Genomic DNA, 24,118 nt, shown 5'->3' on the forward strand with positions numbered 1-24,118 from the left:
GAGCATGCAGAAAGAGCAGGGGAAAGATAGATCATAGGGAGCTCAGAGCAGAACTGTATCCCATGAAATCTGAAGAATGTGTTTTGCCATAAAGTACAAGCATATGTCAGATTTGCAGCCTAAAGCACTTGTTTATCTAAGCAACATGCTGATTTCTCAATATTGGGTTGAGCACCCATTTACTGCAAAACTAACTGTAGTATTCTCATTTTTAAAGTGAAGTAGGAGTCACACATTTGTGAACTTCCCTCTGTATACTCCAATGCAGAAATGCCTTCATTTTTCTTTTTTAACTTAGATTTACTTTCTAAAATTTAGGAAATGCCAACAAAGAACATCTTGACTTCTGCAAACAATGCAGTTTATTACACCAGTTCAGGGGCTTCTTTTATGTTATTCTGTAAGCCTACTTCAGCAACAGAATAGTAAGAACTTGAATTGTATGTTCAGTGTCTTCACTTTTCAAAATTTATACAGCTGTCTGCAGGCTATGTGATCTAAAATATTTAATGCAAAGAAGTGAAGAAAATGAAAAATCCATTCTTTTAAAAACAGACAGAAGCTGGCTGCTTCTTCTGTGTTTCTAGTTCATGCTCACACAGGTATAAACTATCAGAGCTCTAAATAGGAGTACAAGAGTGTGCACCATAATTCATGAAATACAAGTACAAATACCAGATTCATGAATAAAAGAAGCTCCTCAGTCTCTGCCTCAGTGTGCATGCTGCTGTTGGCTTAAGGATGGCCTCTTCTGCAGGGTACAGATCATCGTGGGGAAGCTCACTGTAAGGTGCAGAAGCACTAACTTTTATTACATTTAGCACCTAAGTATCTCTAAGTTCATAAGGTCAGTGTCCCATAGCTCAGGCTCCTCTGGGAGAATTCTCATTGTACTCCTCCAGTGGAAACAAACCACCCAGCTCTCCCCTTGAATCCCTTTGATATTCAGTTCAATCCTGCACTGTGCTGTTGCTTACATCAGCAAGCCATGTTCAAGTGGCATCTTTACTCACTACTTGTGCTTGCTGTACCATAATAGACTATGGAGCTAAGCCTAGACTTATCTTTCATCCACACTGAAGAGTAGTCATGTCAGAGAGATCTGAAAGAGACTTTAAAACAGGAAAAAAGGAGCAGAGGAATACTGTGTCCCATTTCAAGTTCAGGTGCACAATAACTATTTGAATTGCAGTTTATTAGAAATAAAAAGATCATTCTTCATCCTTCTGAAGTGCTACAAGACTGTTAGTGAAAGTGTTCAGTCTCTCATGTCTGTTCTAATTGCTGTGACTGTGTCCCTGCTGCAGCCCCAGGACAGTGGTTCAGCCCTAGCTCTCTACTGCACCAGCTTCCAGGATTTTTCTCTTCCCTAGACATCTTCCTCCATATGGATTTGTACTGTCCAAATTAGTCTTTCAGATTTGAAATTATTTTTCCAGGAAGTGGTATGAATTTAGGACACCAAGAGATTGCTTTGTTGTTTTTAAAATGCACACAAAAACGGGTTAATGGAAACAGTCTGAAAGGTCTCAAAATATCCTGACTGATTATTTTTTTCCTTTTCTTTTCATCCTGAGTATTGATAGACCTTCTTTACAGCCCCTTAACTCCTGTTGGCTTTCCCACATTAGACTGTGTCATGTCAGTGCACTCAGTTTAAGGCAATACTACCTCAGGCAATCCTGCCCAGTACTCTCAAGAAGAACAGGTAAGTCCTCCCCACCTTTTTGCCAGCAATGTCTCACTGATGAAGACAGCACACATCCAGACCATTAGCCAGAGACACCTCTTTTCTTTATCAGACTGTCAGCCAGGATAAAAGTGCCAAAGGAAGACCCTGGAACATTTGCTACCTGGGCTACTGAATGCATCTTAAGGGTTGTTGAGAGCATGAGGAGGATGGGCATTGCCAGGGAAGGGCAAGAACAAGGTGTAAGAGATTAAAACTGAAGAGGATGGAAAGGGCAGGGAAGAAATAGAAGGTGGCCCATACCTTCCCAGTCATCCGTATAACATGACAAAAGGAAGACAGACAAATATTCAACCCCTATCTTCTGCAGTTGCCTGCATATCCATCCATGCTGCTCTGCAAGGAATAGGCTCTGTTTGTTTGCATTTACACACATACAGGACTATTTATAGAAGCACAGCTCTAGTGAAAGCCAATCAGGCTTTCTGAGTTCCTTTTAGGGGGCTCGTTTCTTCATCCACATCAGCAAGAAGGGAAATCAATGGTTAGTGTAACAGAACATCTATTCTTACGTTGTTTCCACCAGTACAATCACTGAAATAAATGTAGATGCATACTGAAATTTTTAAAAAATGGTGTATTGGAACAGTGGTAGCCATAGTAAAGAGCTGTACTAAATAAAAACCAAAGCAAACCAACAAACCCTCAAATTTTCACTCTTACTTGAAAGTGACTATTTGCATTCCTTTTGTTAGTCACATGTTAATTTCACTCACATTTCTCTGTGTGTTTGCTTTAAGAAAAGAAGTCAAAGCTCTTTTTGCATTTTGAGAAGCAGCATAAGTTACACAGAGCTTGCTCTGTTCTTGCAAAACAGAGGGTGGGCACAACACATCTTTAAGAAAGGTGAATGCAATAGAACATACTGCCACGTGATTTACACAGGACCGGGGAAACTGCCCTTACTTTAACAATAAAAGTCAGCATTGAAGTGTTGCACCAAAACCAGTGTAGAAAAGAGATTGACAACTTTATAACCACTGTCAAGATTCTCCGTTAGGGACAAGTGATCTCAGGAGTACAAATGCATTGGAAGTTCATGCAACTCATAAACTCAGATTTTTCAGTGTACAGTTTAAACAGAGAAGCTGCAAAAATAAACTGTAAATAATTGTGAAATAATATCATCTATGTAAGGAATAGTAAAAACTATAACCAGCTGAAAACTAATGTCAATCATATGTTAATAAAGATCGGATATTTGTTCATTTGCTTTAAAGACTAGTGAACATCCATAACTGAATACCAGTAATGGGTCCTAGATACTTTCTTCTGAAGGAGGAATTTTCAGTCTAGGGTGAGTCAGTAATGATTAGCAGCATCTGCTTTGTATTTGGATAATGACAGATAGTATATTTTTAAGTATATTAATATTGATGAAAATGCAGAATTATTGCAAAGATGGAAATTGAAAAACGGCTTAAATCTTCACCTACTCTAACATAATCCTTCCCTAAAAATCAAATAAGCTTCTAAGAACATAGCACTTGTTTGCAAGACCCATATGGTATTTTAGAAAACACCCACAGCTATGAACTGACTTACACAGGAAAAAGCAGTTGTTGGTGAGGAAAGTTTCAGAATGAAACCCAGTCTACTTCTGTATGGGTAGAGAGAAGAAAAGGCAGCAGAAACATACAAAATAAAACATAAATGCTGGATGGACACTTTCAGGAGCAGACTTTGATTCCTTTAATCTTTTCCCAAGATGATATATCCATGCCAGTGTTAGAGGAGCATCTGGATGAGTTGAGTCAAGATTCCTGTGGTTCACAGTCAGTGCATGCTCACTCTGCAGCTCCAAAGGGCTCAAAGTCCAACAGCAACACAGGGAAAAGCACAGATGGAAAAAATGCCATTTCAACTGAGCCACTGAAATGCCTGAGCAACAAGGCAGGAAGGCTGGGAAAATAAAATTAACTTCTTGAAAGTGACAATATGACAATAAAATTCCTGCTGAAATCTCTTTTTTGCCCTGCAGTGCTAAGGCCATGCCTGCCTGACAAGTAGATTAAGAACATGGGAAGGGCCATACCAGGTCACATCAAAGGTCCATCTTGCTTGGTATCTTCCTTAACAGAGATATAAAAGCAGAATGAGTATAAAAACACAGCAAATTATATTTGCCCCAAATACATCCCAGACTTCCAAGAACTTATGGTTTAAGGGGTTTCTGAAACAGAATTTTCTACCTCAAGGATGCATTATGAATTATGTGCATTAAAAAAAAAAAAAAAAAAAGATAAATCTTTGTTTAATTTGAACATGCCACCTGCTTGCTTTGTCTCACACCCCCTGGTTCTCTACTGGAAGAAACAAGCAGTAGTTGCTCAGTTCTCTATCTCAGTGATACTTGTGGTTTTGGAACTTGTGTCTTATCTCCCCTCAACTGCCTTCTGTCCAGGGCAGTCCAGGCCTGCTTAGGTGGTTCTGTAAGAGATGTGGCCAGAATTTCTGAGATACTCCAGATGCAAATGGAAGCAGATAGAAGATTTGAAGAGTGGCATATTAATTTACTCTATTTTGTTCTCTTTCCCCTTCCTGGGAATCCTAAACAATTTGAAGTGACAAAGTTGACAAAACATTTAAGGCTGCTTTAAAATTGCTGATGGACTGTGGAATATGGAGTTTTTCATATGGATGCTTCTTGGGTGCAGGGAATGTGTAAATGTAAAGGAAAGGCCAGAAGTAAAAGAGCCAGAAAGGAAGGAAAGAAAGAGGGAGGCTGTCCATCTCCAGAATGGGCATCTGCCCATTTTCTACTGCCTCATCATTTGCAGAAATCACTGGTATTGTGTGGCAGCATCACAACAACCACTCTTGCAAGCACAAATCTGTGAAATCTATGGAGGGGTTAAGACCATTCAGTGTCTCCTGTGGTCCAGATTAATTTCTTGGAAGCTGGAGAAGTCTTTTGCACACATTATGCAAATAGAGTTTTAGGATAAATATGATTCATTATAGCAGTGAAACATCTTGTTTCAGGATATAAAAGTTTTATAGACAACAGATACCATGTAAACTCTAGAAAATATTCTTAGAAGTCCCCTCAAACAATGAATTGCTGTTCTCATACACACTTTCTTGAGGAACCTGGAAGAAGGACCAGCAGTGCACATAGACTGCACTGGTTTCATAAGTTGAAATTTTGGTCAGTAAGTTGTTTTGGTCATAAGTTGTTTTGGTCAGTGATGCCAGGATTTGCATGAACTGGGACTGCAGAAAGTGGTCTATAACTTTGAAGAATTACTGATGTTTTTCCTGTCCAATTTCTCTCATCAGTGTTGCTTGTAACAATCCTGGTAGTGGAAGGCATTGCTGTTGCACAGAAGACACAAGGTACAACTTTAGTTTGATGATTTTCTCTCAAAAAATGGAAGTTTTATAACTTTTAATTGAGCAATATAAGTGAAATGAAATGTTTGTATTCAGATATGAATAGCTCTTGAATTACCAATATGAACTGCAGGATTTTCCATTTTCCCCCATTTGCTGCATTTTGTCCCAAATGAACAAAGCCATGCAGTCACAAAGAACATGGAAGTTTCACTTTCCCAGGTAAAGTTCTACAGTTTTAGATGTTAGAGGTGGGAAAGAAACCACCACAGAAATTCATGTTTTCTGTATCTGACAACAAGCTTTTCAAATAGTCCACCCACAAACATTTTTGAAGCCTGCTGAGTGGGGAAGGAATCAATTGCACAAAACTTATTTTTTCATATGTGGGATTACCCACACTTAAGAGAGAAGAATTCCTTGAACTGCCACCTACAGAATTTCCTTGAAAAATTTCTGCAGAAGAGAGAGAGTTTTCACCCCCATAAATCAAAAGGCTGTCAAGGTACCAGTGGAAGGTGATGTAATTTACTGGAGGCATCTAAGACCTGTACCAGCATGGTACAGGTCTCACAGGTCTGCAAATTAAAACTGTGTAAATATAAATAACACTATGAGTACCCTGTGAGATTTAGGAAATACCTAGCTGAAAATACATATCCTATGTCTTACTCTCTCCAATTCTCTGGATACCAAAGAGAAGGGCCAAAGTACTTAAGAATGTCAGAGATTCCCAACCTCATCTCCATGGATGAAGAAATCTGAACCAAGCTCTGTGAATGATCCAGCAGGAAGAATTACCTTACTAAAGTGCATCATCTCAGTCACAGAACACATTTCCCTGTACATCCAGAAGAGGAGCTGTGATCCTAAATGAGACCCTTAGCTACCAGGGCAATTTAGGAATTTCATTAACTACCATTGCTGTATTTAGTGTATTTGCATATTGAAATTCATTCTGTTACAAACGTCCTGCATTCCAACAAATTACTGTAAATAGATATCCCACCTTCCTCAGCATATTCTGGAATCAGGGTCAAAACCAATGAAAGCTGACAAATATTTCTGATTATATTTACATAGAAATGGAGATGACATAACTCATAAAATAATGGTATTGGCAGCTACTGCGACTATTTCACTTAGAAAGAAGAGTATCAAAAACCTGAACTGAGTTGGGTAAAAAAAAAAAAAATTACTCCCTCTCCTTTCTAAGGATCTCTGGATATATTTGATATTAAAAAACTGTGATTTCCTTAGGATATATCCCACTACAAAATGAAACATAAGATTTTCTTAGATAGATATTAATGAGAGCCTTACAAAAGGGCTTGCAACCCAAATAAATTACTTTCTTCTTTATAGGCTATGTGTCATGCCAGAATTTTACTTTATCAAATCTGCAGGCTTGCAGATCACTTATTTGATTTTTTTTTTTTGCTTAAGGTGGGCAAAACATTGGAGTGAATCGCATTCCTCCCACCCAGTGTGACAACTGGGTCCGGACCAGTAATGGAGGACATTTTGCTTCACCAAACTATCCAAACATGTACCCACCCAATCAAGAGTGCATCTACATCTTAGAAGGTACATGATTTATTTCTGCTTTGTTTTGCTGTAATCTTGGTGTTAAATGGAAAATCTTGAACTGTTAAAACTGTCATCTTACCCTGCTGTAAAGTATTGCATGGCCATACTGGTAATATAATGAATTCTGCAGTCATTTACTTGAACAGGAAGCTAAATTTTCTCTCTCTAGTAATAACAACAAATAAATAAGAAATGCAAACATTAAGAAATTAGCTATGTAGAATAAGACATATCCTCACAGGCAGGAAAAGGAACAGCATATCTACTGTAATCTATGAAGATATGGAATTAGTAAGATAAAAATTGTAGCTTGTTACCTTAATATCACTAATAATGGATTGCAAAAGATGAAGGCTATTTCATACCATGCTGTAATGTTCTATCTCACCAGCAGAAAACCTTTATGCTGTCCTTCATTAATAAAAAGATATATCTGGCTGCCATAGCACTGTACTAAAAATACAGAGATTTGTTAGCACTACTGAGGTCACTATTAAAATAATGTGATGAGGACAAAAAAATGTCATTAACTAGAATAAAACCTTATTCCAATGAGAATATCTTAAATAAAGGCTGCAAGACTTGAGACACTCCAATTATTTTTCCTCTTATTAGAATGCACCCAAACCCCACTGAAGTCAGCTAAAAATATTAGCCAGCCTAATCATCAGATTCATATCAATTAATTGAAATATTTCAAGTAATGAGGTTTGATGAGTTTTTATTTGTAGAGCACAGCAGTGGTTCACAGGCCCCTCCTTTTTGCTTGTCTCCATGCACATCTTGGTTTTGCACCTTTCCTGCCCAGGAGTGCCCCAGGGAGCAGCCAGGCTGTCCTGCTGCAGGGCTGGGGCACAGGAGCAGCTTCCAGCCCTCCTCAGTCCTCCCACAGAAACACTCTGGGTGCCTGAGAGGGGCCAAGGCCCTCCAGAACTTCTAGCCAAGATCTGCTCCTTCATGCAGAGCACTGCCAACATTGCCAGCAGCTCCAAATGCGTGTAGTTCTTGTGAGCAAGGCAGAAGGTCTGCTGGGAGGGTTGGAGATGCCAGAGAAAATCCTTTTGGCATTCAGGACAAGCAGGCAGGGTGTGATTCCTCGGGGCTGTCACTCCAGAGCCAGCCAGGATCAGGAGGTTCATGTAGCACAGCCGGTGCCAGGAATGAGGAACACTAAAGCCATTCATTCACACAGGAGAAAGTTCTGGGATGCAAACCACAGGTGTGAGAGTCAGGACTTAGGGTTCTGATCCCAGTCCTGATGTTAGGCTGCCACAGGCTCACACTCACCAACATCTGTAGCCACCTGCATATCACCGGCATGTATGAAGGACTTACACGTCTCTGAATATTCTAATAAAAGATGTCTTCTGTGAAAAGATCTACAAATTTGGACTTTATGTTTAAGAAATATTGAGTAGTTCTTCCCGTTTCCCTTTTCCATTCTTTTCTGCATAGCTCAGTGTTTTGTCCTTTTTAATGTGTTTTGCTTTCACAGAATACTTGTTTAATTTATATCTTAATATTTAACCTTGTTTGAATACCTTTGTATATATGTTCATATCTGTTATATGTGCTGCATTAAATTAATGTGATTTCTGAATTTTCAACAACTAAGATGAGCAAGCAAAAATTTTGTATGATTCTATGCAAAAGTAACTTTTAGAAAATATTTTTGTAGCAGACTGTAGATGTGTTTTGAGAAGTTTCCAGCTTCTTTTTTATCCTGCTGTTTTGGAGGCCTGTGTCTTCATTAATTCATGTCTTTGTGTTTTTTATCAAGATCTTCATTTAATTTTTCGCTCAATTTTTTTTATGTCTAGCTGCTCCACGACAAAGAATTGAGTTGACCTTTGATGAACCTTATTACATAGAACCCTCATTTGAATGTCGGTTTGATCACCTGGAGGTTCGAGATGGACCTTTTGGGTTCTCCCCTCTCATTAATCGTTACTGTGGTCTGAAAAGTCCTGCACTAATTAGATCAACAGGGAGATTTATGTGGATCAAGTTTATTTCTGATGAGGAGCTGGAAGGAAAGGGATTTCAAGCAAAGTACTCATTTATACCAGGTAAAGATGTCTAAAATTCTGATGGAGTTAATGACTATCTGCTCCCATTGAGCTCTGTGGGTGTGTTTGTCCTCTCAGCCTAGAGCTGCATTTGAGCATGGGCACTTACAGAGGCACAGTGACAATGTGATAGCCACAGTCTCAGTCCTGCTAATCCTACAGGGCACATGGCTAAAAACACTTGGGGAACCTTGACTGAAGGAAATTACAGGTCTGTAGTTTGCTGCTGAGGAAGACAGTTGAGCTTGTTCATGCTGAAGTCTTCAGCAGCACCCTTCTTTATTTCTCTACTTGCGCCAGCATCACCAGTGGTAGGAAAGGAAAAACAACGTATACAAAGAGCTGCCTTGCTTCACCAGCCTCTCTTCTGGGCTTGTAAGGCATGGACAAAAACACCTGAACCAATTTACAATAGCACTCCAGGCAGATGCAAAAAGTTTTAAATCTCCATTCTGAAAACCCAGAGCAAAATCTGCACAGTCTAAGCATGAGCTCTCGGTAGACTGGATTCCCTCAACTCTAGGGCTCAGACAACAGAGCTGCTCTTTGCTCAAAGTGCTGTGTAGTTCACAGGTGCAAAGGAGAGGACAATGTGCTGACAGTGCCTTTAGACAAACAAAAATTACATCTGCTCTGTGGAGCTAGTTAAACCTGGCAGGGCATCCTTCTTACATGAAAACTTGACCTGATGTCCTTGTGCAGTGCTTGACTATTGTATTCATAGATACTACACGTGTAGTTATCAGCATTTTATTGTCCTTTGGGACAAAAGGCAATATACAAATGTCAGCTCTACCACTTCGACAAATGTATACACAAACAGAACTTCTTAATGTTATCTTCACCCCTAGAGCACATGAAAACACAATTCTTGATTATATATTACTGCTTAGGGATTTAGACTCAGAAACTTCAAATTAACATGGTGACCAGACCATTGGGAATTACACGATAAAATGTTTTCACAGGGACAGTACTTATGCATTTTGCGGAGTCCATTTCCAAAGCCATTTATTTCATCAACATCACTTTCAAAACTAAATTACCATAGTTGCAGGCTGGAATTTTAAATATACATTTAAACTCTATATTATTTTCACAATAGATTACAACAACTGAAGGACAGATATTTTTCTTTTCCTTCCTCTTCATTTATATGAAGTGTGGTAAAATATTTTACTGTTTTCAAAATGAAAGGGAACATATGCACATACTCCTGCTTCATAAAAAAATCAGCTTGCAAAGAAGGTTGAAAACCTTGCAGAATTTTGGATACAGTGATCATAGATTTTCACTATAGGTAAATAAAAAGAGGAGGACAAAGAAGGCATGTTCTGAACTGTGCTGAGTCTTAAGCTCAGGATTGAGGCATTCTAGGGGAAGTGATAAACTTCCTATAGAAAAAATAATTTATAGGATCACAGAAAGAGCCAAACTCTGAACCTTCATTTGGCAAAGAACTTTGTACCAAGCCAGTGTGCACTTTTGCATGAACTAGGGCTTTCTTTGCATAGAACAGCGTTTCCTAAACCATGTCCAGAGCTGTTCTGTGTGGCCTAATACAAGAGATAGATAACCCAGGGAAAAGCACCTTTAGGATTGAACAGCCTTCTTCCCCTACTTTCTAAAAAGCAGTTAGCAATTTCTAAGTGTTGATATATTCTGCTAAGTTCAGTTCAAATTGTTCAGAACTACACAGACAGCAGTCTGATAAAATAAATCTAAATAAGCTTTTTGCACAGAGAAAGATCCCCTGTACTCTTGTGGAGCTCCAGTGGTTTCAGTGAAAACTAACACAGTTAAATTCAGAATATAATGTAGGAACAAAATACTGAATAGTAAATTTTGGTGTTATGCTAGAAATCGGAGCTGTCAGGGTAGAATTATGTTTTTCAGATAAGGTCAATCTTTGTGGAATAATGTTCTCATCTTAAAAAAATTTTGTCTTTATATGCTCCAGTTGATTCAGTAAACTTTCTGGCAATTTTTTTTTGTGACATAATAAAAAATGGACATAATCTGCAGATAATGCTAAAGCTTGAAGTGATTCTCAAGCACTTATAGCCCTTGTGATTCATGACTTCTTTCTATTACAGATCCTGACTTCACTTACCTAGGAGGTATTTTAAATCCCATCCCAGGTATAGTATTACAGTAACCATTTCTTTATACATGAAATTTTAAATTAATGTCATATTGCATTTGACAGCAAGGTCTATCTTCTCCCTAGACTGCCAGTTTGAGCTCTCAGGAGCTGATGGAATAGTACGTTCCAGTCAAGTAGAACAAGAAGGAAAAACAAAACCAGGACAAGCAGTTGACTGTATCTGGACAATTAAAGCCACTCCAAATGCTAAGGTAGGTTTTGTTCATATAATTCAGTATATAATGGGTTTCTGTGGCAGCAGCAACAGGTAATGGTCACTAACTGTGATTTGCATCATGTTGTACTTTACTGAAGTGAGTCATGTAGCAGTGGGTTACAAAATCCAGAGAGATAATTGTTTCTGAAATTAAATTTATATAAGTCCATAGTGCTGGCTTCCTATTATTTGAAGCTTCGAATACCAAATAACTGTGAGAACTGTTTAAGCAACAATTTTCAGGGGCATTTGACTTGGATCCTGATTTTATTGGAAGACTGCAGGCAAAAATGCTGGCTAACATCTTCAGTAATTTCCAGTAAATCTCACTGCCGAAACGGAATGTTTTGCCTCCAGTGGTTCTATTGGAGAATTTGGTTCTGTTCAAAGTCAACAGAACATGTGCCTGCTTCTCCCATGTAACTCACAATCCTGCACCTTGAAACCCACTTTCATCAGCAGTCTGAGCTAAATGGAAAGGCTTTACCTCGTTATGCAGAGAGCAGGATAAAATCCTGTTCACAACCCCAAAATACAATAGCTAAAGCCTGAATCATATTAGTTTCAGAATAACATTTGTTAAATATGTTGCACAGAAGAGCACATACTTTTCTCCATAGAGCATACACATCTTTAATTTTGCTTCTGCTTACAGATGCATAAAAATTAAAAAATATTTTGAAGCAGTAGCTGCCAAGATAACAAATCTTCCCTCTGCCTTCTTACACACTCCTAACACTTACTAACCAGCCCTGTTAACCACCTTGCAAGTGCATTCTAAAACAGTAATCAAAAAGATGATAAGAGGACAAGACATGAAAGAAATTAAAAGTCCATTAATATATTTGAGCCTTTGAGGAGGTGAGTCAATTCCCAAGAGCCCTATACTAGTCTAAGTAATAGACAAAGTTCTTCCAGAAACAATAACAAACCCATTTTCTCTCTACATTGCCATTGAGTGCACCAGGTCTTGTGCTTAAGTATTTTAATAAATTATTGAATGTTGCCAGAAGGCAGAGTTATACTTGGGTGAGTCCTGAAATTAGATCATCATCCTAAATTATTGATTTAAAACATTACAGAAAAATAATTCTTAGCATTCTGACAGTGGTTTCTCAAGCTTCAATTCAGGCAGAATTATGATGATAAAATCCATTAGATCTGATACAGTGCAGTCTCTTGGGAAAAATAAGCACTGCTCAGACAGCCCCAGTGCGGTGCTCAGATAGTCCTGGCAGTGGTGCTCAGACAGCCCCAGTGCTCGGACAGCCCCAGTGTGGTGCTCAGACAGCCCCGGTGCTCGGACAGCCCCGGTGCTCAGACAGCCCCGGTGCTCGGAACCGGTGCTCGAAGCGGTGCTCGGATAACCCCGTTGGTGCTCGACAGCCCCGGTTCGGACAGCGGGGGTGTGATTTCATGGCAGGGGTCAAGCCCCCGGGCTCCACCCCGGGCACATGGCTTGCTCCATTTCTGGCGGGGCAGCACCGCTCCACCCGGGCACATGGCTTCTCTGGCAGCACGATGGCTATCTGAGAATTGTAAAAGTGTAAAATGGCCTTTGCAGCATGCTTAAGTGACTTGGTTTCATATCTCAAAATTTTCAGAAGAATTTGGAGAATTCCAATACAGCCATTGAAGATTTTCAAAAGCCTTTTCATATGTTAATGTAATTTTAACTGAATTACAATCTTGCACAAGTTTCCTGCTCCAGCAAAATAAATTATTTACTTACTCTTTAAATACCATCCCAATCTTCTAATTTCCTTGCTGCATATGCTCTAACACATATGCTGCCTTCTCTTGGATTAGATTTCTGCTTTTAGAAGTATTAAGATTAGCTTAAATTCATTAATTCTTCCTACACAGCCAGCTTACTTCTCTCTCATTTCCATTTTTATTCAAATTACTCCTGACTTCATGGTTTGTGTCTTCCATAACACAGCTATGGTTCAGTAATTAGCTTTCATTCTGAAGCAATAAATTTTAATTTCCTTATTTTACTTCAGAGCTTTTCTGACTAGACTCCTTCCCCTATATTTTAACATTGTTTTTATGAATTAGAAAGAAAGGAAGGAGAACAGTCAAAATACTTTAAAAATTATTTCAGTACATTTATGCATTCCTTATATCTTTTTCTAGAGAAACAGACTTCACATTTAGCAGAACTTCTTGGGTGTTTCTTCACCAAGTGTGTTGCTTTGTAGTGTTTTTCCAAAGGGAGCAGAAATAAAGTAAATTTTTAAATAAAGATTGTTTTGGGGAACAGGGAGAAGTGAAATGGATACCCACGACAAATGTCAGGTAATGCTTCACATGGACATCTAATGAGAAAATCTAAGTTTAAAAGTGTTGTGAATTGGGAATTACATCTATGTGTAAGGGAAGAAAACATCTTACTCAAGATTTGCTAAGAAAGAAAACTCTCCTCTCTGTATTTCTTCTCCTAAAGACACTGATTCCTCTTTTCTAACAGATCTACATGCGCTTTCTGGACTATCAAATGGAGCACTCCAATGAGTGCAAAAGGAACTTTGTTGCTGTGTATGATGGGAGCAGCTCCATTGAGAACCTGAAGGCCAAGTTCTGCAGCACAGTGGCCAATGATGTGACGCTGCAGACGGGGACGGGCGTGGTGCGCATGTGGGCCGATGAAGGCAGCAGGCTGAGCCGCTTCAGAATGCTCTTCACCTCCTTTGTGGATCGTGAGTACAGCTAAAAGGGCCCATTCTCCTGGTCAAGTCTTTTAGGAAAGTATCAGCTGTATAGTAAACAGCAGGAAAACATGAAAAAGGTTGTTTCTGTTTCCTTCACATACTGGCAGGTAAATTAGATAATTGCTTTATTACATTTTTAACATGGTTGCTGAAGAAAAGCTTTCCTGCATCCTTAAAAGGTTTATTTTCCATTTGAATTCAGCAATCCTGCCTTAGGCTACAACCTTCTCACAAAGACACATCCTTCCCTACAAATGAGCACAGACTTATTTCAAAAAGACAGCAGTGGGACTGAAGCATTGCTTTCCCACTAGTGCCCAGTTCCCTGCCAGACACCACAACAGGCTCTTCTTAAGGCCACTCTGGATGTTCAGAAGAGTAGAAAACATCCCTCATCCTGTAAAGTCTTGCTCTCCTTCCTAAACACAGCTCTATCTTCAATTGTAGGTCTGGACCTACGGCCCCTCCAGCCAAGCTGCTTCCTTATCCTCAGCTGCATTTGGCTCTAATGGACCCCACATGTGCTCCCTTAGCAAAGCCCTGTCATGTTGCACAATGATAGACAAGTGGTTAAATTCAAGTTTATTTAAGAAGCCTGTAATTAAAGCTGAGTTGTAAATGCCATCTGGATTTTTGTTTGGATTCCATAGCCTGGGTTAGTCTTTATTCTCATTGTAATTTAAGATGTTTCTTGAAGGCAGGTTTTTGTGAGATTTTTTTCTTCTAAGGGCGTTGTACCTGAATGAAATTTTGTTGCCTCACATATTTACAGAGGACATCACTGTCCACACTGCAGAACGATTGCACTGCCATTTATATGGCACTAAAGCAGACTGAATTCAGAACTGCAGAGCAGATCTGAGATACATGGGGAGAGCTGAATGAAATATTCCCATTTCAGGAAGTCAGACCTATGCTGGTGCTAAAGGTTTTCAAAAAGTTCTGCTTGAAGAATAAATAGTACAGATTTGCTGACAAAAAATAGCTTTTCTGACAGAACATGTCTGTAGCCAGTCCTGAATGAGATCCTGATCACTAACTTGCACAAAAGTTCAGGTTACAGGTAACAGGTAGACTGCACGTTATGTTCCATAAAACAGTGAATTTTAACATAGGAGAAAAGCTACTTTTTATAAAACAACCTTTCTAAAGTAACAATATGTATAAGAGAAATAGATTCTGGCTTACTTTGAGTACATGGTAGCAAGGAAAAGTTGCATGCTTCAAGATAGAATATTGCTTAGTCTACAGGAAGCATTTAATAAGCTTTAGATATTGAGAATTTAAATAAATGTCAGTTTTAAGAACAGCTTGCAAAAATTGATAACTGCCTTTCCACTAGCTTTTATTTCAACACAATTATTAACATTGGTGATAGTGCAAGTTATTCTAGCTTTCAATGTATAAAATGCTATGAACTTTGCCAGGGAAATTGTCTATTTATATTATAATTATTGGAGTGGGTTTTTTGTTGTTGTTGAGTTTGGATTTTTTGGGGGGAGTAGGTTGTGGGGGGGGTTAAATGCAAGATATTGAAATACTAAATCCTCCTAAAGGCAGATAACTTTCCAAATTTATGAGTTCAAAGCAACTCAGAAGTCATTGGCAGAAGAACATCTGCAAAGGTATGTGGTTATTGTTATTTACCTGAGATACTGCCTTCCTTGGGTAGGGTCATTGAAAAGTATGTGGCTGTAAAGTGTTTCAAGTATTTTTATATAATCTAGTCATAAGCAATTTTTCTATCTGAAAAAAGTGAATCGAGGTTATCTTATTTTCAGATTGTTAAGCTATCTTTCTCTTCTACCTTGCTAATGATTTGTAATTACATGAAGCCAACCATGAAAATGATCAATATTTCTGGAAAGATTTCCATAAATGAACTAATAGTGCATGACAGTCACCTAACACACACCTAGCACTGTTTGCAGGTTTGATTAAGTAATTCAGCTAACAGCAATGTGAAAAATCAATGTATTTGATTCCTGGCTTGATTCAATAGATGAGTAATGCTGGATACAAAGAACACTGTGAGCATTGCACGACTTTTGGGCAGCTGTTATGAGAAGAGCCCAGCTATGTCCTTGAAGTCCTAGGCTAGAATTGATCAACCATTGTGACTTTTACACTTCAAACTCCCCAAATAACAAACAAAAGGCAAATGAGTCCATTTGTCCCATCTTCATGAACTGTGAACAAAAGCCATGCCCACAAAAATTTAAAGGGACTACACAAACGTGTAACATAGAGACTGTGCTGGCAGATGGAGAAGCAACAGCAGAATTCATCAACCAGATACAGAACTGTAAAGAAAATTCACCTCTTCAGGGAAATGAGAAGGAGAATATGTTTAATATGTTTATATTATGGCATAACTGACAGAACAGGCCTGATCTCAACTTTCCAAAGGAGTGATCCTGTTTTAAAGCAGTGCTCTTCAGGCTAGAGCTGCTCTCCAAACAATCACATTCTCAACTCACTTGAGAAAGGAAGTGATGTGATAGTTACTGTTACATTTTTAAGCACTGAGATTACATAGATAAACTGTTCCAAAATACCCTCTATGTTCTGTATTCATACTTGCACTAGAATTAAAGCAAGTTCTTGTATGGAACTTCTTGCCAGATTGCCAGGGTTAAGCAGCAACAGCAAATACAAAAGCTTAAAACCAATGAGTGTAGGTTACCCAGCTTCAGTGGAGTAAGCCATGGAAAGACAATAAGTATTTAATTGAGGAATGCAAAATGAAAGTTAAAGGTTTGAATGTTCTTTTTTTCTTAGGCATAGCTCCTCTTTTTGTCATTGAGATTCTCAAGCCTAACAGAATGACTAAGTGAGAAATGCAGTGTTCAGGAGCAGTCATTCCCTCTGCTCTACCCTTTGAGTTTCCTGAGATGTTTCAGAGAATCCAGACTGCTCAAGAACACATTCTTTCTGTGAAACCAAATAGTAGAACGTCTATCACACATCTTTGCTGTTTAGTATATAACTGACTTCATTAATAACAGACATTTCCGTCATAAAACTACCACATTACTGAAACAAAGGAAAACAAATTTCTTGGTTTCTTGGTGCCCTGAATTTATAAATAATTCCCTACGTATATGATACAACACCCTGAAAAGAATTATTACTACTTTCTAGTATCTTTTTTCTTATGTCAAGGAGCTGTAACAAATACTCAGAAAAACATGGGGCAGCCTTCTAGTTAATTTTATTTCTTCAAATTTCTGACTATATATAGATAGACACATACATAAAAAGCTAAACTGTACTCTCTCAAGCCCTGCATTAGCTCTAATAGGAGGATCCAAGAGCTTTTGATTCACAAGCAGGAATGACTTAGATGCCTCTAGTTATTGAAATCTCTTGCAATTACTGAAACAGTCCTCCAAAAGCTGAAATCTGATTTGCCTTAAGATAGTAATGGGCTCTAAAATGCAGATGTTCAGGGAGTGCTTCACAACATCCACACAGCAGATGCTCCAGAATAAATATATCATTGATAGTGAGCATGGGATTTTTAAGTATTAAGTTTTTAAAGACACATACTAAAACCTTCTTCCATTGTCTGTGTTTTGTGACTGTCTCTATTTGCTCCCTACCCCTTTGGAGCAAGAATGGGTTTTGTAGCAATGATAATTCTGAAATTGCTGAAAGCAATTACATGGAGAGAGAAAAGCATCAGATGGTGACGTGCAAGAGAAGTGATTGTGTTTGAAACAGAGAGGAAGAATGCATGTTAAAAACCCCAGATACAGAAAGTTAATCGTTTTATTGCAAGGCATCAATTACTGAAAATTCTGAATGTTTTCTTTCTCTTCTTTCCTGCAGCTCCCTGCTCAGGCAACACTTACTTCTGCCATAGCAACATGTGCATCAATAATTCTTTAGTCTGCAATGGCATTCAGAACTGTGCATACCCTTGGGATGAGAATCACTGCAGAGGTGAATATAGTGCAAACCACAGCCTTTATGAGCTAGGCTGGTCAGTTTGCCTTTCAAGAAAGTAATGAAATATCTTTTTCCTGGAAATATGCTGAAGACAGCTATTCTACTAATCTCAGGAAGGTGTTCCAAATTTTTTATTTAAACTCAGGACACATGTAAGCATCCTGAATATTGCTCTTACTGCTTTTAACTAAATTTCTTCTTCTTCAGCATATACTCTCTATTTTAAAAGGATACCAGCTTGATAAGAACTAGAATTTAGTATTTTTGAAGCTGCAGCCTATCAATTTCTAAACTTTAATAAAGCAAGGATTGTAGGGACAGGTAATACCTTTTAGAGATAAAAATAAAGAGCTGAAAAAACACAGAACTAAGTTTTCAAGCACAAAAACCCTCTCAGGGTTGAAATAGAAGCAACAATCCTCAAAGCCAATTTTAAAACATTTGTTTAGATGTGTAAATCACAGGCTACTTCAGGATAAATTAAGCTGCTGTATATGGTGTGAGAAAGGATGGGAGGAAGGAGGAATTGTTAAGGAGCATGAAATAAACACTTATGGAATACAGACACGTGTAAATTCCTGCTTCTAGAACATGGCTTGGGAGTATTTTTTCAATCATTACAGCTACAGTAAAGACTTGTTTCAATATCGGGCTTTGTAGGAAAAAATTCTCATAATTTGAAGAAATTGTTATTCTGTTAAAACACAGACATTCTCCAGTGCTTCAAGAATAGCTCAGTTGTCAGAGTTTGAACAAAACCAGTCTAAGGGCAACCATTTTTCTTGCTAAAGAAAACAATAGAACAAAAACACTTGAAGTTGTTTGCTTAGGGTTTTTTTGACAAATAAAATGGCAACAATAGGTCTGAACACAAAACTCCAGAAGATTTAAATATGTATTCCATTTCAAAGAGAAACCAACCCTGCAGAAAAGGTCAAAACCTTCTCTATAGAAAGTCTTGAAAGAAAATTTTTTTTCAATGCAAAAATTCTGCTAGCATTTTTTAAGCAAATAAACACTAAAAAACCCTACTTGTTAATTGCATTTTGGGTAAACAAAGAAATTCACACCACTAATAGATATTCTAATGTAAGGCATATTGTGGAAGTTTTCCAGTCAACAAAACTGGTCCATAACTCCCAAGTTTGCAATGTAAAACTAAGCTTCCTCTAAATGATCCTTACCTTTGATAATACTCAATATTCCCTCTCAAGTTTAATTTCTAGATCTCTTTCCCATCTTTACCAGCTGTTTTCTAGACTCTCCCCTAGAATTCACGTCACTAATGCATTGCAGTATTAAAAAAAATAAAAACTGTGTCTTTCCCAATATTTGTAAATTGCTGTATCTGATGTTGAATAACCCATCATGTTTTATGTTGAATGCAATCTAAATTCTGCTGTAATACTTGCACAGCAGAAATTAAGAGACAGCTGAAGACTAGATCCACATTGCCAGCTAAGGGAGACTGATGCAACCAAATAAGCAATTCTTAGCCTTAGAAAGAGAGCTGCTCACAATTGTGCTCAGTTCCTGCAGGCACCCAGAGTTCTCATTTAGTCCATATCAATAGCTACATAAATCTGAGCATATTGTGACCTACTTATGCCTAAGCCCTGTAACACAAAAATTGATAGAGAAGTCAGTTGTGTGCAATTTATTTTAAGAGACTGGCAAAGACATCGCCTTTTGCAAAACAACTTTTTGATTAAAATATCTGCCAAGAATTATGAAACCTAGATGCAGACAAGAGAACTGCCATAGCAGTGAAATTCATACCTCCCACCATGGATGGCGCCACTGTGATCTAAAATAGGCAGGACAAGGGGAGAGATCTTCCTTCACTTCAAAGGTAAAAAGTAGCTCAAAGGAGCCCAAGCTCTGAAGCAGAAATGTAATTTTTTATTAGCCAGCTCCTTGGGAGTCTCTGCTCAGCATAAGGATTGTTTCAAATAACACATGATGGTGTGTAACTCTCCCCATGCACTGTGTGTGGTATTTAGGTACATAACACACACATTCAGATGCCAGGAGCCAGATATCTGAAAATGTTATGCAAGATTTAGGCTACTACATTTTCTTCTTCATAGTCTTAAATGCTTCTCTCCCACTAGCCAGTGTTGCTGTGTAGAAATCTCTCAGTCCCCCAGGACAAGAACATTAGTGGAACAGAAGTCCAACTGGAAAACTTTAATCTTGAAATAAGAATTTTAAATATGGAAAACCATCTTGTTCTGATGCTGCCATCTTGTGTGTTTTCATATGAAGTACTAGCCAAAATTGCCTGATGATTTGGGTTGGTTGGTGTATCCCCCTACCTTTTTTTTTCAAGTAACATCATCATTGAACTCTTAGAACTGGAATAAAAGCTTTGCTAAAGCTCCCTGTGATGAATTAGGTGTAACTGACTTACACAATAGACACAGCCATTACATTTCCAAGAGATGTGAAAACAGTACAGTCATTCTTATCTCTGATATATTTCACTTTTAAAGAAGAATGAGACAATTTTAAATCTAGGTTTTCTTCTACTGACATCACTGAGAATGTTACCAGCAGGAGCAAACCATGGTAAGAGAAACATCATGTGTAGCTGGATTAGACCTATTTAAGGTTAATTTAAGCCTATTTAGCTCATGGATTTAGGAATATAGACATCAGTAAAGGTTCAGGATGGAAGGCTCATCCCAGCTGAGCCAGCAGGCACTGGTTCACAGAGTTGCACCTGCCACTGAATTATCATATGGTAGCCACTAATGACAGGGAATTAGACAAATCCCATTGACATACAGCTCTAGTCTCCAGTCCCATTAAGTAATTTTATCACTTGCATGGCAATCACAATGCAGTCTTGCTTTGTTTAAATACGTTATCAAAAGTGTAGAAACTAATAAATGTCTTGTCATAATAACTTTCTTCCTTTGCAGAAAAGAAAAGAACTGGATTGTTTGAACAAATCACCAAAACCCATGGGACAATCATTGGCATCACAACAGGGATAGTTTTAGTTCTTCTCATCATTTCAATTCTAGTGCAAGTAAAGCAGCCTCGAAAAAAGGTTATGGCTTGCAAGACAGCCTTCAATAAAACTGGTTTCCAGGAAGTTTTTGATCCTCCTCACTATGAACTGTTCTCACTAAGGGACAAAGAAATTTCTGCAGATTTGGCAGATTTATCAGAGGAACTTGAAAATTATCAGAAGCTGCGCCGCCCTTCAACAGCTTCCAGATGCATCCACGACCACCACTGTGGCTCCCAGGCCTCCAGCATGAAACAGAGCAGGAGCAACCTGAGCTCCATGGAGCTGCCCTTCCGCAACGACTTCGCACAGCCCCAGCCCATGAAAACCTTCAACAGCACATTCAAGAAAAGCACTTACACTTTCAAGCAAGCTCACGACTGCCCCGAGCAGGTGATAGAAGACAGGGTGATGGAGGAGATTCCATGTGAAATTTATGTCAGAGGAAGGGAAGATACAGCACAAGGTTCATTATCTATTGACTTTTAACTTCCTGCTGAAGGTGGTGTCAGTGTATATACATAATGCTCATGTACAATGACAGTGTATATATTAAAGGTGTACCATACGCAGCGTGTGAGATGCACACACTTTTAGCTTATTATACTTCATTCCAAAAAACAAAACCAGTCTTCATAATTAATTGTTGCTGGAAAAGTGGTGGAGTTCCTCCGATCTTCCCAAGCTACCTATCTAATGGAGGAGTAAGATGGAGACTTTGCATGGAAATTATCAGATAGGATGGTGGAAGAAAAAACCCTACAACTACTAATCGTTGAACACTGAAAGCAATGACTACTATTCTCTTCTTCATACCATTTACTCTTCTTTAGATGTCTGCTTTTCAAGACAATTTTAATACCTCACTTGCATAAATAAAAGTAGTTAAGTGCACTATGTGTATGTCAACATAGGTGTCTTATTCTATTTGTCAAATTGAAAGTAGAGTTAGTGTTAAGTGCCAGTTAAGACTCACGAATTATGTTACAGCCATCTGTTTCACTTGCCTTTAATTATCATTTCCACACTCTAGGCTTTGTGAGAAGTAAGTGAAAAGGGTCACTGCCTTTTAACAATATAAAGTTATATTCATTTTAGTACATGTGGAAATAACTTTGCAGCTTTCAGTTAAAACACAAGTGAGTAGTCATTTTATTCTAGATGCAGACTTTTACAACAGTTTTCTTTCAAGAAGGTTTAGGATTTTAAAATATTCTGCCATATATTATAGCTCCATATGGCACACTGATTTCACAGCTCTGTACTTAGGAAACAATTTTGTTCCTGAGTTTTCCAAGTATTTACATAAATAGATTGTACTGTACATTTGTCTCTTAAAATAGCTTTTTACTCCTTGTTGCAGCCAATCTTCCCTACTGAAATCAGCAATGATACTTTTAGCTCATGTCCTACTTGCCTGAAGAGAACTGCTCTAAGGTCTGTGTGATTACTGGGTATATGAAGGAACTGGAAACAAAGAAATCACAAAGCAACTCTAATTAACCCCTATGGAATCCTTCTTGTGCCCCTTGTTTCCATTTGCAAAATTGCACATTTCATACCTTTTTAAATGGTGGTTTGGACCTAATTAAAAAATTTTTACAATATAGAAGAAAATTTGTAAAATATATTCTCATTGTGGTTTTTAAGCTTTTTATATAGTTTGATACTGTACAGCCTATTTCTTAAATCTCAATCTAGTACCTGGACAGCAGGCTTCTTTCAGGGTCCCTCTTAGCAGTTCTGACTTACCTGCAGTTGTTGCTGCACACTTCACAATTTGCCAAGAATACTTGTCATGACTTCCACATTAGCCTACACTTTCTTCCCTGGGTAGTTTGAGCTTATTTGGGTATTCTGTTTACAGGAAACCTTTGACTAAAGCTGATCCCCGAGCTAGCACTGGGCATAACCTTTATTTACAGAGGGATGTCAAACCATAGTGTTTGTTGTGCTGATTGTAGTACCAAAAAAGCCCCCAAAACGTTTTAACCTATGACCATTGCAACTGAAAAATAATTTCTTTGAAATAAAGATGAACAACTGCTGTAATCACAGATTTTCACTAGAATGATAAAGATTTTTTTTAAATGCTTAAAATGTACAACTTAAGGGGAAAAAAGAAAGGGGACTTGACTTTCTTGAGCAATCCCCAACTTCAAAATTAACCCTCTGTCTCCTGTTTAAAAAGAACATAATCAGCTCTCATCGTAGACCCACAAGGCTGGGTGTATCCTGATGCCAGTTTTTGTGCTGGTCCCAGAATGTATTTCAATTTGAATGAATGAAAATGGGCTTTATTTTTAGATGCACCACATGCAGAAAATAAATGTGAAAAAAATCTAGTTAATTGTTACTTGAAAATTTTTGGATATTCAATGAAAACATTTGGCATTTTATTTATGTCTCATTGATCTCAGGATGAAATATCTCACCATGACCTATAGGACGCACCATGCTATTTGTGACAGTTTGTGAGTTCCAGATTCTTTCAACAAGTAATATGTAGTTTTACATGGGTCGTTCTAATCCATATAACTCTTGTAAATGCTAGGTTTGCATGCCTGAGTTTTCTTTTTTAGGTATATTTATCCATGCGCTAAAAATAACATGATCCCTACTCTTTCCCAAGTTATGTTGCCTTTGAGCAGTAAAGGTGTACTAATAAAACAAACAGGAAGCCTGCAGAGCCCAAGTGTGTGGAGAAGAGGGAAATTGAAGAAGTTCCCAAATGGCTTGAGTAATATTTCAGTCTCTGTGGATTGTAGCCTTGTGATTACATGGTCAGAACACAGCTGCCTTTTGGCTGCCCCAGAGCACAGCAGAGCTCCCACAACCAGCCCTGGCTTTTGAGCATAACTGGTTCCAGTATCCCATGGGGTGTTTGAAAACCAATCTGCCTACACAGCCCATGGCAGGCTGGGCTTCAGTCACTGAGCTGTGCTTTAGGAAATCAGTCAGAAGTATTAGTGCCATACTTGCACTGGCACTAGAATCAACTTCCCTGCAGAGAAAAGCTAACTGGGTAGGCTGCTGGGTATCACAGTACAGAGAGCTGACACATCTAGCAAAAGAATCTAGCATTGGTTTGGCAGTCTCAATCCTGTTGAAGCTGATGTTGTAGTCTTTAAACTTTTGGGGGCATTAGTGAAAAATGTCACATTTCATACTAGTGCAGTATCTAAACAGCATTAGGCTATTTCCTTTGTGTCCATCATAAATTCATACATTTCTAGGAGCACCCCGATTTTGCACTCCATTGTGCCCATATCTGCAATGCCCTCTGCTAGCATTGAATGCCCCTTAGCAATGACACACTCACT

At 38.3% G+C, this 24,118-nt stretch overlaps 1 protein-coding gene across 2 annotated transcripts in view; it reads left to right on the forward strand.

Annotated features, from left to right (window-relative positions):
- The window catches only part of NETO2 (neuropilin and tolloid like 2), a 30,472-nt gene extending 7,332 nt beyond the window's left edge, over positions 1-23,140 (forward strand). For both annotated transcript variants that reach the window (XM_030955999.1, XM_030956000.1), the window contains exons 2-9: positions 5,033-5,089; positions 6,533-6,673; positions 8,497-8,745; positions 10,842-10,886; positions 10,976-11,103; positions 13,582-13,810; positions 17,657-17,770; positions 20,704-23,140. In XM_030955999.1, coding sequence (XP_030811859.1) covers positions 5,033-5,089; positions 6,533-6,673; positions 8,497-8,745; positions 10,842-10,886; positions 10,976-11,103; positions 13,582-13,810; positions 17,657-17,770; positions 20,704-21,284 — 1,544 coding nt within the window. In that variant the 3' untranslated portion in view covers positions 21,285-23,140. The remainder of the gene's footprint in view (positions 1-5,032; positions 5,090-6,532; positions 6,674-8,496; positions 8,746-10,841; positions 10,887-10,975; positions 11,104-13,581; positions 13,811-17,656; positions 17,771-20,703) is intronic.
- Positions 23,141-24,118: the final 978 nt, after the last annotated feature.

Source organism: Camarhynchus parvulus, chromosome 11 (genome assembly GCF_901933205.1).
Source record: "Camarhynchus parvulus chromosome 11, STF_HiC, whole genome shotgun sequence".
Classification (NCBI taxonomy): domain Eukaryota; kingdom Metazoa; phylum Chordata; class Aves; order Passeriformes; family Thraupidae; genus Camarhynchus; species Camarhynchus parvulus.